At 42.4% G+C, this 18,267-nt stretch overlaps 1 protein-coding gene across 1 annotated transcript; it reads right to left on the bottom strand.

Annotated features, from left to right (window-relative positions):
• LOC146888525 (uncharacterized) lies at nt 1-7,324 on the bottom strand. The gene is made up of 2 exons (XM_085670135.1): nt 3,732-7,324; nt 1-3,556 (listed from the first exon to the last, which is right to left on the bottom strand). The coding sequence occupies exons 1-2, from the start codon at nt 7,322-7,324 to the stop codon at nt 112-114; spliced, it is 7,038 nt and encodes a 2,345-aa protein (XP_085526261.1). The 3' UTR covers nt 1-111.
• Nucleotides 7,325-18,267: the final 10,943 nt, after the last annotated feature.

Raw genomic sequence — 18,267 nt, forward strand, 5'->3', positions numbered from 1 at the left:
AATTTATGGAGAAAACCTAATTGTATTTATTGAACGAAAAACAAAGCAGAGTACAACAAACTTTGGATACAATGTCGGTATCCCCTAGTAGCGTCTCCTATCAAGGAATCATCATGCATAAAATTTTTTGACCGCGTCAGAATTGACCGGTAACGGTAATTCCTCCCCATCCATCCTTGTGAGAATTAGTGCCCCACCAGAAAATGCTTTCTTCACCACATATGGGCCTTCATAATTTGGAGTCCACTTGCCCCTGTGATCCTTCTGTATGGGCAAGATCTTCTTCAAAACTAGCTCGCCTTCATGGATCTCTCTAGGGCGCACCCTCTTGTCGAACGCTTTTTTCATTCTTCTTTGGTACAACTGTCCGTGACACACTGCTGTTAGCCTCTTCTCCTCAATGAGGTTGAGCTGGTCAAACCGAGCTTGAATCCATTCAGCCTCTTCCAATTGGGTCTCCATTAACACTCGTAGGGATGGAATTTCTACTTCAAAAGGTAGCACTGCCTCCATTCCGTATACCAGAGAGAAAGGTGTTGCCCCAGTCGATGTACGTACTGAAGTACGATACCCATGCAAAGCGAAAGGAAGCATCTCGTGCCAATCTTTATACGTAACCACCATTTTCTGTACGATTTTCTTGATGTTCTTATTAGCAGCCTCAACTGCCCCATTCATTTTTGGACGATAGGGAGAAGAATTATGATGTTGGATTTTAAATCCTTCACACAATTCAGTCATCATTTGATTGTTCAGGTTGGTGGCGTTATCGGTGATTATCTTGTTGGGCAATCCGTACCTGCAGATCAGCTCTCTTTTTATGAATTTAGTCACAACTTTTCTCGTCACATTGGCGTAAGAAGCAACTTCTACCCATTTAGTGAAGTAATCAATTGCAACTAGTATGAAGCGATGTCCGTTCGAGGCTTTTGGCTCTATGGCTCCAATAACATCTATCCCCCACATTGAAAATGGCCATGGTGCAGACATTACATTTAAAGTAGTGGGCGCCATATTGATATTGTCCGCATATTTCTGACACTTCTCACACTTCCTCACGTGCATGCAACAATCACTCTCCATGGTCAACCAAAAGTAACCAGCCCTCAAGATCTTCCTGGCCATTGAGTGCCCATTCATGTGTGTGCCGAAGGTGCCTCCATGAACTTCCTCCAATATTGACTTGGCCTCTTTTGCCTCCACGCATCGAAGGAGAACCATGTCGTGGTTTCTCTTGTACAACACATCCCCACTTAAGATAAAATTTGCAGCTAACCTTCTCAATGTCCTTTTATCATTCTCAGATGCTTCTTCGGGGTATTCCCTGGTTTTTAAATATCGTTTGATATCAAAATACCAAGGCCTACCATCTAATTCTTCTTCAATGAAGCGACAATATGCTGGCTCTTCGTGGCTCTTCATCTGGATCATTGGCAATACCCCATCTTGATTAATCTCGAACATCGATGACAAAGTAGCTAAGGCATCCGCCAACTGGTTATCTTCTCGTGGGATGTGTTGAAATTCAATGGAATCAAGATACTCCACCAACTCCATGATGTAAGCTCTGTAGGGAATCAACTTCGGATCCCTAGTCTCCCATTCCCCCTTTAATTGATTGATAACCAATGCTGAATCTCCGTACACATTCAAAAATTTTGCCTTCAATTCAATTGCGGCTCGGATGCCCATAGCGCAAGCTTCATATTCAGCGATATTATTCGTGCAATTAAAACACAATCTTGCGGTCATTGGAATGTATTGATTCTCTGGAGATATCAGTATTGCCCCTATACCATGTCCCATGATGTTAGAAGCTCCATCGAATAATAACGTCCATGTCTTTCCATTTTGCTCTTCCTGATCACCTTCAAATAAGGCCATGATATCTTCGTCGGGGAATTCAGGCTGCATCGACTGGTAATCGCTAATAGGTTGTTGAGCCAGATATTCAGCCAGAGCGCTACCCTTGATAGATTTCTGTGTGACATATATAATGTCGTATTCTGACAGTAGCATCTGCCACCGGGCTATCCTTCCAGTCAAAGCGGGTTTTTCAAAAATATACTTGATGGGATCCATCTTGGATATCAACCAGGTAGAATGACTCAACATGTATTGCCTTAGACGATGGGCGGCCCATGCCAATGCGCAACAGGTTCGCTCTAAAAATGAGTATCGTCGTTCGCATTCTGTGAACTTCTTGCTCAGGTAGTATATGGCGTGCTCTTTCTTTCCAGTTTCATCATGCTGACCTAACACGCAACCCATTGACTCGTCCAGTACAGTCAAATACAGAATTAGTGGTCTCCCTGGTCTCGGTGGCCGTAAGACTGGAGGATCTTGTAGATATTGTTTAATTTTGTCGAAAGCAGCCTGACAGTCTTCATTCCACTTGACGGCCTGATTTTTACGCAATAGCTTGAATATTGGTTCACAGGTGGAAGTCAACTGGGAGATGAACCTAGCAATGTAGTTCAGTCTGCCCAAGAAACCTCGCACCTCTTTCTCCGTGTTAGGAGTAGGCATTTCGATTATCGCGCGCATCTTGTCAGGATCAACCTCAATCCCCTTTTGACTGACAATGAAACCCAGCAACTTTCCAGATTTCACACCGAATGTGCATTTAGCCGGGTTTAGCTTAAGCTTGAACTTCCTTAATCTCTCGAACAATTTCTTCAGGTTGAGGATGTGCTCTGTTTCTGACTCGGACTTGGCGATCATATCATCTACATAGACCTCAATTTCTTTGTGCATCATATCATGAAAAAGCGCCACCATGGCCCTTTGATAGGTTGCTCCGGCATTCTTGAGTCCGAAAGACATCACCTTATAGCAAAATGTCCCCCATAACGTGATAAATGTGGTTTTTTCCATATCTTCAGGTGCCATCTTGATCTGATTGTATCCTGAGAAGCCGTCCATAAATGAAAATAGTGAGAATCTGGCCGTATTATCCACTAATGTGTCAATGTGAGGCAATGGGAAATTGTCTTTTGGACTCGCACGGTTCAAATCTCGATAATCAACGCACATCCGAACTTTGCCATCCTTCTTAGGCACTGGTACAATATTTGCCACCCATTGAGGGTATTTTGCCACAGCTAAAAATCCAGCGTCAAATTGCTTTTGCACTTCTTCTTTGATCTTTAATGACATTTCTGGTTTCATTCTCCTTAGCTTTTGTCTAACTGGAGGACATTCCGGCTTGAGTGGAAGTTTATGTTGCACTATATCAGTATCTAAACCAGGCATGTCATTGTACGACCAAGCAAACACGTCCCTAAATTCCTTCAGTAAAGCACATAGTTCTTGTTTCACTTCTCTCTTCATACTAGTGCCAATCTTCACTTCTTTCTTCTCATCCTCCTCTCCTAGGTTAAGTGTTTCAACATCCTCTTGATAGGGTTTTATTTCCTTAGATTCTTGTTCCACTAACCTCATTAGTTCAGGGGAGAGTTCCGGATCATCTTCATAATCATCTTCCGTATTATCGACAGGGCGCTCAAAATTGGGGATATCGACATTGTTATTTTCAAAACATTCATTGTCATATCTGCATTATTTGAGTTTATAAAAAACGATAAACAAACAACAGTGCGAAACAAAAATAACAAAGGTAGCAAACACAAATTGATTGTCACGCTGAACATAAAGAGAAAGGTGTCAGCCCGTTAAGTCATGAATCCTAAAGCTCCGGGTAAAGCAGTAGGATTAATTAAAAATATTACATTTCAACCGAATTAAACATCACAGGTAGATCCAAAGTCTCCCAATTGTCGAGTGGCGCATCTGAAGTGCATGGCTGCACGAAAGTTGAGCTTTCCCGTTCATCTTCATCGTTGACAGCTACTATTTGGCTAGTGTTGATCCATCCGGCACTGTGGAAGCTCTCTTTGATATCGCAGATGCATATCCTTTTTAACTCCTTCTCTTTTCCTTGCATGCGAGCCAGATCACGTTCTCTCCTTTCTTCCATCAGCCTCCTCTTGTCTTCTCGAGTAGGCTTGTATCCCAGGCCGTATCTATTCCTTTTCTTAGTGACCTCCAGGGGAAATATCATTCCTTGCTTGTCCTTGCCTAGCCCTTTTCCGTATTCGTATCCCTCTTTTAGCATGATCCTGGCGGTCATAAGGGAGGCACGAGGCAATTGTGGGTTCATCGGATATGGCTCCACATAGGTACTGCCCACAATTTCCAAAGACTGGAAAGCTGTCTCAAGGGCTTCTTCTGCTACTTCAATATATCGAGAAGACGAAGGACCACTCACCAAGATATCTTCCTCTCCTGAAACTATCACTAGTTTATCACCCATGACGTACTTCAATTTTTGGTGCAAGGTTGAAGGCACCACACCTGCTGAATGAATCCAAGGGCGGCCCAATAAGCAGCTATATGCTGGGAGGATATCCATCACTTGGAAAGTTACTTGAAAGACGCACGGCCCAATTTGGATTGGCAATTCTACCTCTCCCATCACTTCTCTCTTGCTCCCATCAAAAGCCCTCACGATCATTGCACTTGGTTTCATGTGGATACCCTCACACGGAAGCTTTCCCAATGTTGCTTTTGGCATTACATTCAAGGAAGAACCATTGTCGATTAATACTCGTGCTATGACATGATCCAAGCATTTTACAGAGACATGGAGGGCCTTGTTATGTCCTCTTCCTTCAGTAGGTATCTCCTCGTCAGTGAAAGTGAGGTAATTGTTAGCAGTGATGTTGCTAACAATTCCCTCAAAACTGTCCAGAGAGATATTCTTCTCCACATGTGCCCCACTGAGTATCTTCATTAGCAGCTTTCTATGCGAGGTTGAATGCATGAGTAAATCCAAAAGAGAGATCCGAGCAGGCATGCGATTCAACTGCTCGACCACTTTATACTCACTCTGTTGTATGAACTTCAAAAACTCACTAGCCTCTTCATTAGATATTTCTTTCTTGTCGTCTTTTCTCAGTCCTTCATCGGTTTGTATCATCTTCCCCTTCAAGAATTCATTGGCACTTTTGTTCATCATCGGTTCACTGCTACCTGTTCCATCTTTCATCAAGATCGGAGGCGTGAATATTCGACCACTCCTAGTCATTCCACCGATGCCCGAAATGTTTTCAACCACTGGCTCACCACTGGTAGGCTGGCCTTCTATTTGTTGTTCCCCACCCGACACACATACATCATATTTCCACGGAACAGCTTTCTCACTCTTGTAAGGAAAAGAGGAGGGTGCTTGGATAGTAATAGGTTGCCTTTGTTGCATTGCTAGTGTAGGGGTGGATCTGGTGAAATGAATCACCAATGGCTCTGGCAAGGTCACATCGGGTTTCCCGCCATCTTGTGCAAATACTTCCTCCTCCATACCCTCGCGACATACTTGCACAAAATTTCTGTCGAGTAGATTTTGTAAAACATCCTTGAACTTGGTGCACTTGTCGATAGAATGCTTAGCACCCGGATGGAATCCGCATTTTTCACTCAAGTTATATCCCCCTTTTAATAGACCCGATTTCAGCAATGTCTCAAAAATAAATCGCTTGGAGCTCCGGATTTCATTCACATTCCTTACTAGCTTGTGTTCCCTATCCTCGACGGCATTCGTCGAAGGATTCCCATGTCCTGAAAGAGGATTCGTTTCAACGCTAGGTTTGTCTTCGTGAAACTTTACCCACCCTGAGTTGATTAAAGCTTCAACTTTGTGTTTGAGGGCTACACACTTCTCAGTAGAGTGTCCAACCCCCCCTCCGTGATAGTCACATTTAGCATTTGGATCGTAATTCTTTGGGAACGGGGGTTGCATAGGCTTCATCGGACAAATTGCAACCAAGCGCTTTTGAAGAAGATGCGGTAACAATTCCGTATACGTCATGGGAATGGGAGTGAACTGAACAAAGTTCCTATCTTGATTCCTCCTCATATTGGTGTTTTGACCTACATTTCGGTTGAAACCTGAGTTAGGCTCGGTTTTCCAAGCATTATTTGGGGCATGTTGCGGTTGATAAAGATTTGACGCTTGATAAAACCCTTGCTGCTGAGTTGGTGTTTGATGAACAGACACCGCATTAGCCACATAAGGAGGTTGGTTCGGGTGTGGTCGATAATTGTGAGTAGGAGCCCGACTTTCCCACACTGGCATCACTGAGGCTGTGTGTGCTTCCACTTCTTTCTTCTTTCCTGGATGGAAACCTGGTTTTTTAGAAGTTGCAGCCGCGAACGGGCCATATGCAATTTTTCCACTCTTTAACCCGATTTCTATCCTTTCACCAATAATAATGATATCAGCGAAATTGGAAGACACATTCCCCAACACGTGCTCATAAAATGGTGATTGTAGTGTGTTTACAAACGTCGCCACCATCTCTTTATCCAGTAGTGGTGGCTCAACCTGAGCAGCCAACTCTCTCCACCGTTGCGCATATTCCTTGAAGGACTCAGTATCCTTCTTGGCCATATTTTGCAACTGCAATCTATCCGGCGCACTATCCGTGTTGTACTTATACTGCTTCACAAAGGCGTCTGCTAAATCCATCCAGGAATGAATTCGAGATGGCTCCAAGTGTGTATACCAATTCAGCGCCACACCAGCCAAACTATCTTGGAAGCAATGTATCAACAACTTGTCATCATAGGCATAAGCAGCCATCTTTCTACCATACATTGTCAGATGGCTCTTAGGGCACGTGGTGCCCTGATACTTTTCAAATTCTGGGACCTTGAACTTATGTGGTATCATCACACCAGGAACCAAGCTTAACCTTGCAACGTCACCGAACCCATAGCTTCCACCACCTTCAATGGCTCGAACCCTCTCTTCAAGTATCTCAAGCTTACTTTTAGCCCTATCAATACCGGCGGACACTACTTGGGTTGTGGTGTGCGGCATGACCTTAGCCAAAGCATCTTCGTCAACAGTTATGTTTGGAGTATTTTGTGCCACAGTCACCCTTGGTTCTGCGAATGTGATTGTCTCCTTCATTCCCACTCCTGTCGTGGGTGTCGAGGCTAATATCGGCCCTTGAGTATTGATTGGTAGTGTGTTGTTAGTCACAGGAAAAGAAAAGGAAGTCTGCTCTGCCTCTGAATATTCCCCAACAGGTGGGGTGTATCCCGGAGGCAGACCGTACATTGGGAACGGGATTGACATGCCCTGAGTGTTCTGGACTTCATATCGAGGAACTTGAGGGTGAATGTTTTCCTCGATCCTTGCAGAGGAGGCTTCTCCCGAAGTTTTCAGCGATTTTAAGGCCTCTAGGATCTGGCTCACTTGATCCTTCAACTGGTTGATGTCGGCCTTCACAGCTTCATGAGCTTCTTCCCAATCTTCCATGATTCTATGGTTAGCTCGTGTGCGGTAAGGGTGTCGTGGAAATTTTGCCGTTGTATTTGCTTTTGCTCTATTATTTTTATTAAATGAAATGAATTATGAAAAATGAAAAAAAAATGAAAATGAATGCAAATATTTGTCTTAGCCGGAAATTTTAAAGCCGTGAGAACCTTGAGGTAACATATCACAGAAATCAACATGAAACTTAGTCCATCACATATTGTCAAGACAACCCGATCACCCACAAGTCTTTTACATTCATCAGCCGAGAAAAGAAAGAAAAACTATTCTCTAGCCCTGGCTATCATGTTCTTCATCTCCCTTATCAATTCCTTACAATGACTAAAGAACGCCTCAATTTCCCTAGGCGAATTGAATATCGGTAGTGCAGCCTCTGCTTCAGCCAATAATCGCGGAACATCTTCGATTGCTCCATTTGCAAGGGAAGCCAGCTGTGAGAAACATCTCCTCCAATGTTCCACGGCCATCTCCTGCTCGACTGAGTATTCATTCATTCGACTTATCACCTCTTCATGTTGCTTTTCCAATTCAGCTCTATGCCAACGTTCTTCATCCATCTTCACCTCATAGGTCGACACCATTTCCCGCATCTGTCGTTCGACCTCACTGATCCTAACTTGAGCGTTGTGCAGCCGCTTTAGTGCTTCAGTCTTTTCTCTCTTAGATTCTTCACACACTTGATCTCTTTGGCGCTTAGATGTCGTTGCTGCATCTCTCTCTCGGTCCCTTGATTTTAACGCGGTGTTGGCTGCAGCCAAATCCTGTTTAACTCTGAAAGCATGATCTCGCTCTTCTCTTTGTTTTCTAAGAATTCCTTCATACGCTTTTGTCACTTCCTCCTTATCACGCCTCAGATCCACGTACTCGTGTCGGAGACTTTGGAGCTCATTAACTAATTTGGCATTTTTGAGTTTCATCTTCTCCATCTCCTCTTTCAACCCCCTCATTTCGTCGGACTCTACAGGTTCTGATCGCTCAGGAGCAGGAGGGTCTGATTTGAAAGGTAACTTGATCGCGTTAACCCTTTCCAGAATCCATCGTCGGTAGGATATCTTCTCGTCAATCACCCATGGCCTTAGGTCTTTTTCTACACGCAGGACCTCACCCCAAGCACTCCTGACTCGGTGAATTAGATCAAAGGAAATTCCTTCTTCATAATAAGTCCAAACGGCAACCAAGGATTCTGGAGTTGGGGAGCTCTTGATCGGACACCCAAATTGTCGCTGAGCCAAGACAGGGTTATAATTCACGCAGCTTCTAGTGCCTATTAGGGGGACGTTAGGGAAAGTCCCACAAGAAATGACACGTGACTTCGGCAGTCCCGGGACACACCATCTAATTCTTCCCCCGTTCAAACTCGCACAGAACTGGGCCCATTCCTTCGCCCCCCGAATTTCGATGCCGCTAGGTGGCAACTCTCCAATAAGACATTCAGCATTCAATGTACCTAGACGGATTCGGGATATAAACCACACATACAACATAGGTACACAGCATAACATCTTCTTCCTCTTAAGTGTGTGGCATAGGTTCAAACTCCCATACACATCAGCTAGAATCGCAGTGACTGGACTTTCCGAATGAATCTTGTAGGCAACAAACACATCGAGGGCGGTTTGATCAACAAAATTTTCCATGTTAGGGAAGAGTACGACTCCATAAAGTGTGAGAGCCAACGCATCCATGAACGTCTCCCCCACTTCTTTTTCCGCCAAACGACACAGATGCCCTTCTAAATACCCTTGAGGGATCCCCTTCGAGTTGCCCTTGGAGACCATCTTACCCTCTAGCTCGGCAGGGTGTACCTTCAAGATTCCAGCCAATGTAGAGATAGATGCATGTTGCTCAGAATGTCTGTAAGGGACTTTATCTCCCACTGACAAGCCCAGAATTTGTTCAAACTCTTCTATTGTTGGTGCCAATTGAAAATCCTGGAAGGTGAAACATCTGAGTGGCGGATCATAATACTGAGCCAGAGCAGTGACGGCCGATGCTTGGACTTCCACATTCAGCAACCTCAATAAGTTCCCATGCCGCTTCTTGAAAGCATTCTTCTGTATAGTCTTCATTTGTTGCACTATTTCCCTTAGACCACTCAAATTACTGTCTATAACTCTGATAGGTAGCTTCTTCTTCAAGGCATCTGACCCTAAACTTCCCCCGACTCGAAATTCCATGTTAATTTCTCTTGTTTCTCACAAATTCAATCACGACCTTAAAATCTCTGACCTAGAATCACAAAAATGTTATGACATGTTATGACAGGGTACATGCTATGCATGAACAAATAACCAAAATGCATGTACAATGATGCCATAAAAGAATGTACGAATGCGTGACTTTATCGCAAATCGAAACAAAATGAGAAAGGCAAGATGGGAATTAAGGTAATGCACATGCCTCCCTTTGTGCCTTAATAGAGGTCCGGCGCCTAATGGTTCTAAGCTAAAATACATGCCTCACCAGGATTGTTTCTTAATACCTAAAGATCAAGGTCACTAGAGCTATGGCCCACTTCCTGGCATTTCCCACAACAGTTGGTAGACAACAAGATGCGAGAGTACCAACGAAGCAAACAAACTCTAGCTGGGGTTCTCACAATGACCACTTGGGAAGTTCATCCACTGTGGCATTGCTACACAATCCCCTCTAATTCTAAGTTAAACAGACCCGGGTGTAGGGCCCCACTCATGTAATGCACAATGTGCGTGTGTGAAGGGAGAATGATGCATACCCAAATCCCCACCTGCAAAACAGCCAGAAAACTTCCCAGGCAGATATAGAGCAATTCCAAAATATATATCAAAATAAACAAAGTAAATCACACACAACTAATCCAAGAAGCAAATATATACAACCACATACGAAGACAAAAATACACAAATAAAAGAAAGGGGAAAGAAAACATTAGGAAAATCACATTAAGTTTGCATATCTAATTAAATGGCTTGACTCTCTAGCGTCCCCAGTGGAGTCGCCAGCTGTCGCAACCGGAATCGCGACGGGAAGGCGAACCGAAAAGGAAAACGGGTTTAAAAGAGATTTGGGAGTCGCCACCATAGTTATTCTGGAAAACTATGGAAAACCACAAAAATAAGACAAGTCTGCGTAAAACCAGATTTTGGATCCGGGAGTCGGTTACGCGTAGGGAAGGTGTTAGCACCCTACAGCGCCCGCCCAAGGGCGGTACCATTAATTAAAAATGCAAAGTTGATGTGATTTTCAAAATGTTAATTTTCCCCAAAAATAATAAGACGAAAATGCTAAAAGAAACAAAATATTTTTTAATTTTTTTGGGCCCGACAAGGATTGACCTTGGTCCTACGTATTCTCATTTAAAGTGAGAAATCAGGGTTACGTAGTTCTTTTAAAAGATATGAGAAACAAATGAGAAAACAATTTGATTTTTAGAGGTGAACCTGACAAGGACTAGCCTTGCTCCTACGTATCTCACAGTCGAGAATCAAGGATCACGTAGTTCTTAAAAGGACTTTTGTTTGAAAATGTTGATATTTTTATATTTTAAATTTATATTTTTTGGTATTTTTGAATTACTTGAAAGTATGTGTCACACGACGCGAGCGGTCGGACAGACACGAAAAGAGAAAGAAAAACTATTTTTGGTGTTTTTTGAAACTGAGTGTCACGCGGTGCGAGCGACCGGACAGACACAATAAAGGGAAAGAAAACTATTTTGGTTTTTTAGATTTTTTTCTATTTTTTGTAATTTTTATAATTCTATAAAAAAAGATGAAATTAAATTAAAAAAAAAAAAAAAAAAAAATGGGCAAAAATGGAATATAAAAAAAAAGAAATGTGGGAGGTGCATAAAGTAATGAGATGTATTCAGTAGCGATGGGGTGCAACAAGTAGAATATAAAACAAGCCCAAAAAGATGATAAAATGCAGAGGGGGTGTAGTCAGTAAACATGGTGGTGCGGATTAGTAAACATTGAGAGGTGTATGTACAGTAAAACAGGGGTGCGCAGAAAAAATAATCAAACAGTCTAGCTCAAACGAAAGGAGGTGCAGGCATGAGAAGAAGGGAGGTGTAGGAAGTAAAGGAGATGTGGCATATGAGACACCTAAACCCTAACTCAAAGAAAGCCTCCTCTCCATCTCTCTCACACCAACACGCTGCCACCGGCCAGCGAGTGCCGCTGCCTACTTCACCGCGCCGCCCTCACCTCTGCTCCACCACGCCGGCGGGTCGGGAACTCCGGCGACGACGCCGATCACAACTCACCGGCGACACGCCCCTTTTTTTTTTCTTCTTCTATGCGCGAGACCCTTTCTCCATTTGCCTCGAGCCACCGCGATTCCAGGAGCCCTTGCCGCTGCCGCAAATCCCACGGACGGCGAGGCACGCCGCCGTCGACACCAGCCACCAACGGAAGCGTCGCCGGCGAGAACCCAACTCCGCGAATCGTCTCCTTTCTCGCTTCTCCTCCCACGCGCGAGATGGCTGTCATAGCCCCTGTGATTCGCCACCACCGCGCCAGCCACACTGCGACTAGATCCGCCAACGTCACGTGACCGTATTCTACAGTTCGAAGTTCTCTGCTTCTGATTGGGGAAGACGAGGGAGTTTGGGGTTGCTGTTTTTTGTTTGATTGGTGGCGAGAAGAGAAGAATGAGTTAGGGGTTAGATGATGGGTTGAGGAGTTTGTTTGCTGTGTGCTGGGATGTTGAGGTGGTAGACCTCGAATGGGAATGTTGCGGGATTTGAATGAAAAAAAATGAGCTTTTGGTGTGTTTGATGATGGTTGAGGAGCTTGGTATTTGGCTATGGCTGGCTATGTGCTGATGAATGGTGCGGTGGTTCTATCTTTTCGGTTATTTCGTGCAGGTTGGATGAATAATGATAAGCAAATAGTAACGAGGACGACAAACATCTCAAACCAGTAAAACATAACAAATCCAGCAGAATACAAGATCATATTCATTCAAGCAACCAACATAACACAAGATCATACATATTCATCCAAAGGTTCACGTTCAATTGGTGCTTACCTCTTGTAGTCTCCCTGTGGTTGTAGGGGTGTGATCAATGGAGGCTCTCCTGTTCTCGTTCTTCCTTTCAGATGATCCAAGGGTACTCTCTTCCTTTTTTTGTTAACTCTTATGAAATGTGTATTCTTGTATTCTTGCCCCGTTGTTCTCTTGCTCTTTTGTGATATTGTATCGGAAGTTCTCACTATCAGTTGATCTGATGGCTCCTTTCTCTCTTGCGAACTTGCCTCCTTTTTCTCTTTGTTGCTCCGAATATATCTCCTATTTGTTTTTTTTTGTTTTTTTCTTATGCCCATTCGCTGCTGTGTCTCTCGCCCCCCCCTTTTTCTGCTCAGAACCTCCTTTTGTTCACGGTCCAAAGAGGTAAAAGGATGGGCAGTGGCGGTTGCTTCTCTTGCCCAGTCTGCAGAGTCTTCCATCAGTCCATTCATCTCCTTCAGTCACCATACAGTTTCCTTTTTTGTGTGATGAGGCAGCTGCAGCTCAGCCGGTGAACCCGCAGGGTACCAAAAGGGGAAAGAGCTAGGCATGCAGAAAATTAAATGCTCCGCCACTTCTTTGTATATTTTTTTTTTTTTTACCTTTTTTTCTTTCCTCGTTTTCTCTCTTTTTTTTCTTTCTTTTTTTTTGTTTTGTTTTTCTTTTCACCCCTTTTTCGTTTTCTTTTTTTCTTTTCTTTTTAATCCGTTTTTTTTTTTTTTTTTTAAAAAATAATAATAATAACAATAAAATGAAATGAAATAAAAATAAATATGAAGAAAACTAAAAAACCAAGAAAAAAGAAATAATAAAGAAAACCAAAATAAAATAAATAAACAAAATAAAAATAAAATGAGATAAAAGGACATAATAAAATCAAAGTAAACCAAGATAAGTAAGAAAATAATAATAATATAAATAAACAAGTAAAAATAATAATAACAAAAAGTAATAAATAAATAAATAGATAAACAAAATGTATATATTATAATCCGGACAAAATTGGGTATTGACAGCTGCCCCTCTTTACTTAGATTTTACTAGGTAATCTGAAAATTGACTTTTCATTGTTTCATAGTAAAAGATAAGTAAAGATGGAGACGCAAATTTTGTTTGGATTTTGAAGAGGAAAATGGTGAATAATAAAAAAAGAATTAAACGGGTGCGATGACCGATTCTATGGAGAGGGTCAAGATTCAGGCCTCGGAAAGATTTGGTGGCTATTACCGAGAAAAGGGTTACAACCCAAAAGAGATTTGGCCAATCCCAAGGAGAGGGTCGAGATGAGGAGAAGTCGACGACCATTTCGATGAAGAGGGTCTCAATGCGACAGAGGTATCAATGACCATTACCTTGCAGGGGGTCATGATGTGAAGAAAAAAAAAAAATGACCATTGCTTTGCAGAGGGCCTCGATGCAACCAAGAAATCAATGACCATTGCTTTGCAGAGGGCCTTGACGTGACACAGAAATCAATGACCGTTACTTTGCAGAGGGTCATGATGTAACCATACGGAGATCAGTGACCATTCCAATGGAGATGGTCTATATCTGGACTCGACCATTCCAAGGAGAGGGTCGTGAGGAAAGGAGGATTTGGACTTGACCAATCCCAAGGAGAGGGTCGTTGTCCAGAAGGAGAACACAAGGATCTGACCATTCCTAAGGAGAGGGTTATGAGGAGAGGAGGATTTGGACTTGACCAATCCCAAGGAGAGGGTCGTTATCTGAAAGGATAACCTGCAGATGATTTTCATGTGTTGGCAACATTACGTGAAAGCTTATCATTGATGAAATTTGTGCAAAACATTTGTCGTGACTAAACGTTTGAATCCATTTTTGAATGATGTAACATGATGAAATGCATGAATGCATGGATGCATGGATAAAATTCACGTGAAGCTTTTGTTTTTGTTTTTGTTTTTGTTTTATTTATTTATTTATTTTTTTACAAAGATGCTCTTGTTTTGGAATCAGTTGTCAACGTTGTCATCAAATCCCAGGCATGTTCAAGTCACGTCCCTGATATTATGTTCAAGCAAAAATAGTGGGGATTGGTGAAAGATCATGGTGCACATTGCAAAACTATGAGTTTAATACCTTCTCTTTCTTTCTTTCTCCTTTTTTTTTTTTTTTTTTTTTTTTTTTGCACATCATGCAAAACATACTAGCTCGAACTCACGAATGAAAGAGGGCTAGGAACAAGTTTTGTAAGAGGCTGCACAATTGTTCATGGGCAACATTACCGGTGGTGAGGTTAATACTCAAGAGGAAACATGCAAGGTTTAAAAAAACTGCCCCAGTTTTATTGCGTTGGACAAGAGCGTAGTTTGATGAGACGGAAAGGATTGCCCCAATTTGAATCTTTTGCTTAACTCACAGGCTGATGGGAAATTTTTCCTCCATTTTCTATCTTTATTACTTTATTTTTTTACTCACTCTCCCTCCCTTTTTTTTATTTCTTTTGTGTCGTCAACTGCTTACTTTTGTCCACGAACTAAGCTCATGAGAAGATCAAGACAAACATTCTTCAATCGATGTGGACTTTTCTTGGCTTGTAGCGTGGCTAGGGGTTAAGAGGTTTATGAAAGAAATGGTCAATAAGGCCCAAGTATGAGTTTGCAGGTATTAAATTTGGAACAAGAATCATTTGCATGACACTCGGTAAGCCTTTCACTTGGGATTTCGGGGTGTTCTATCATCTTTATTTTCACTTTTCTTTTCCTTTTTCACATCCTTCATGTCCTTTGCATTGTTATCACTTTGTGATTTTTTGACATGCATTTCTAGATTTCTTTTTCATTGATCTGTTTGAACACCTCTTATGTGTTTCGAGTAACTTGACATGCTGATGATTCTTGTCCAGGGATACTGAAAGAAGTTTTTACTTTGGCTCAAAGGGGGTACAAATGGATATATATGATTTTTCCTTTAAATTTTGGTAGGGGAAGGAGGCCACACGTCATTTCGAAGTTTCCTCACCTTATTTTCGCATGAGCTTAACTCCAAGCCAAAATTCGGCAGTATCTAACCCATTCCACTTTCATCTTCTTTTCTTCTCCCATATCGCCTTTGTAGGTTTTTCATTCTAACAAACAATCCCTTTTTGTTCTTCCCAACTTGTGGCTTTGGCCTATCGTTAGACAAGGTCAACTAAACAAAACCTGCCACAGTACACTCCTCCTTATTTCCTAGGGCAATCCTTTATTTTAGAGGAAAGTGAATCAATTGGTGGTTCGAGCAATATGAATGCAGATGCTTTGACAAGAGATGAACGCAAGTTATGCTTAATGTGACAAACCATGGAAAGACTTCCCCTTCTCCCCACTTTTGTATTTTCACCCCTTTTTTTTTTTTTTTTTTTATTTTTTGAAAATGCCATACACTTGACGACTTTATTAACAACAAATTCCAAAATTGATTTCATTTTTCCTCTTTTTTTCTTCTTTTTTTTTATTATTTTACTTCCACGACACCCTTTAGAAGCGAGCCTGTTCTTAGAGATCATACCTGTGATGCCTCATTGGTATGTATATGGCTTTATTCGTCTTTTATCCTTTGTCGCAACCGGAATCGCGACGGGAAGGCGAACCGAAAAGGAAAACGGGTTTAAAAGAGATTTGGGAGTCGCCACCATAGTTATTCTGGAAAACTATGGAAAACCACAAAAATAAGACAAGTCTGCGTAAAACCAGATTTTGGATCCGGGAGTCGGTTACGCGTAGGGAAGGTGTTAGCACCCTACAGCGCCCGCCCAAGGGCGGTACCATTAATTAAAAATGCAAAGTTGATGTGATTTTCAAAATGTTAATTTTCCCCAAAAATAATAAGACGAAAATGCTAAAAGAAACAAAATATTTTTTAATTTTTTTGGGCCCGACAAGGATTGACCTTGGTCCTACGTATTCTCATTTAAAGTGAGAAATCAGGGTTACGTAGTTCTTTTAAAAGATATGAGAAACAAATGAGAAAACAATTTGATTTTTAGAGGTGAACCTGACAAGGACTAGCCTTGCTCCTACGTATCTCACAGTCGAGAATCAAGGATCACGTAGTTCTTAAAAGGACTTTTGTTTGAAAATGTTGATATTTTTATATTTTAAATTTATATTTTTTGGTATTTTTGAATTACTTGAAAGTATGTGTCACACGACGCGAGCGGTCGGACAGACACGAAAAGAGAAAGAAAAACTATTTTTGGTGTTTTTTGAAACTGAGTGTCACGCGGTGCGAGCGACCGGACAGACACAATAAAGGGAAAGAAAACTATTTTGGTTTTTTAGATTTTTTTCTATTTTTTGTAATTTTTATAATTCTATAAAAAAAGATGAAATTAAATTAAAAAAAAAAAAAAAATGGGCAAAAATGGAATATAAAAAAAAAGAAATGTGGGAGGTGCATAAAGTAATGAGATGTATTCAGTAGCGATGGGGTGCAACAAGTAGAATATAAAACAAGCCCAAAAAGATGATAAAATGCAGAGGGGGTGTAGTCAGTAAACATGGTGGTGCGGATTAGTAAACATTGAGAGGTGTATGTACAGTAAAACAGGGGTGCGCAGAAAAAATAATCAAACAGTCTAGCTCAAACGAAAGGAGGTGCAGGCATGAGAAGAAGGGAGGTGTAGGAAGTAAAGGAGATGTGGCATATGAGACACCTAAACCCTAACTCAAAGAAAGCCTCCTCTCCATCTCTCTCACACCAACACGCTGCCACCGGCCAGCGAGTGCCGCTGCCTACTTCACCGCGCCGCCCTCACCTCTGCTCCACCACGCCGGCGGGTCGGGAACTCCGGCGACGACGCCGATCACAACTCACCGGCGACACGCCCCTTTTTTTTTTCTTCTTCTATGCGCGAGACCCTTTCTCCATTTGCCTCGAGCCACCGCGATTCCAGGAGCCCTTGCCGCTGCCGCAAATCCCACGGACGGCGAGGCACGCCGCCGTCGACACCAGCCACCAACGGAAGCGTCGCCGGCGAGAACCCAACTCCGCGAATCGTCTCCTTTCTCGCTTCTCCTCCCACGCGCGAGATGGCTGTCATAGCCCCTGTGATTCGCCACCACCGCGCCAGCCACACTGCGACTAGATCCGCCAACGTCACGTGACCGTATTCTACAGTTCGAAGTTCTCTGCTTCTGATTGGGGAAGACGAGGGAGTTTGGGGTTGCTGTTTTTTGTTTGATTGGTGGCGAGAAGAGAAGAATGAGTTAGGGGTTAGATGATGGGTTGAGGAGTTTGTTTGCTGTGTGCTGGGATGTTGAGGTGGTAGACCTCGAATGGGAATGTTGCGGGATTTGAATGAAAAAAAATGAGCTTTTGGTGTGTTTGATGATGGTTGAGGAGCTTGGTATTTGGCTATGGCTGGCTATGTGCTGATGAATGGTGCGGTGGTTCTATCTTTTCGGTTATTTCGTGCAGGTTGGATGAATAATGATAAGCAAATAGTAACGAGGACGACAAACATCTCAAACCAGTAAAACATAACAAATCCAGCAGAATACAAGATCATATTCATTCAAGCAACCAACATAACACAAGATCATACATATTCATCCAAAGGTTCACGTTCAATTGGTGCTTACCTCTTGTAGTCTCCCTGTGGTTGTAGGGGTGTGATCAATGGAGGCTCTCCTGTTCTCGTTCTTCCTTTCAGATGATCCAAGGGTACTCTCTTCCTTTTTTTGTTAACTCTTATGAAATGTGTATTCTTGTATTCTTGCCCCGTTGTTCTCTTGCTCTTTTGTGATATTGTATCGGAAGTTCTCACTATCAGTTGATCTGATGGCTCCTTTCTCTCTTGCGAACTTGCCTCCTTTTTCTCTTTGTTGCTCCGAATATATCTCCTATTTGTTTTTTTTTGTTTTTTTCTTATGCCCATTCGCTGCTGTGTCTCTCGCCCCCCCCTTTTTCTGCTCAGAACCTCCTTTTGT

Source organism: Vigna unguiculata, chromosome 2, assembly GCF_037176805.1.
Source record: "Vigna unguiculata cultivar grain cowpea cultivar isolate G323 ecotype 2 chromosome 2, ASM3717680v1, whole genome shotgun sequence".
Taxonomy (NCBI): domain Eukaryota; kingdom Viridiplantae; phylum Streptophyta; class Magnoliopsida; order Fabales; family Fabaceae; genus Vigna; species Vigna unguiculata.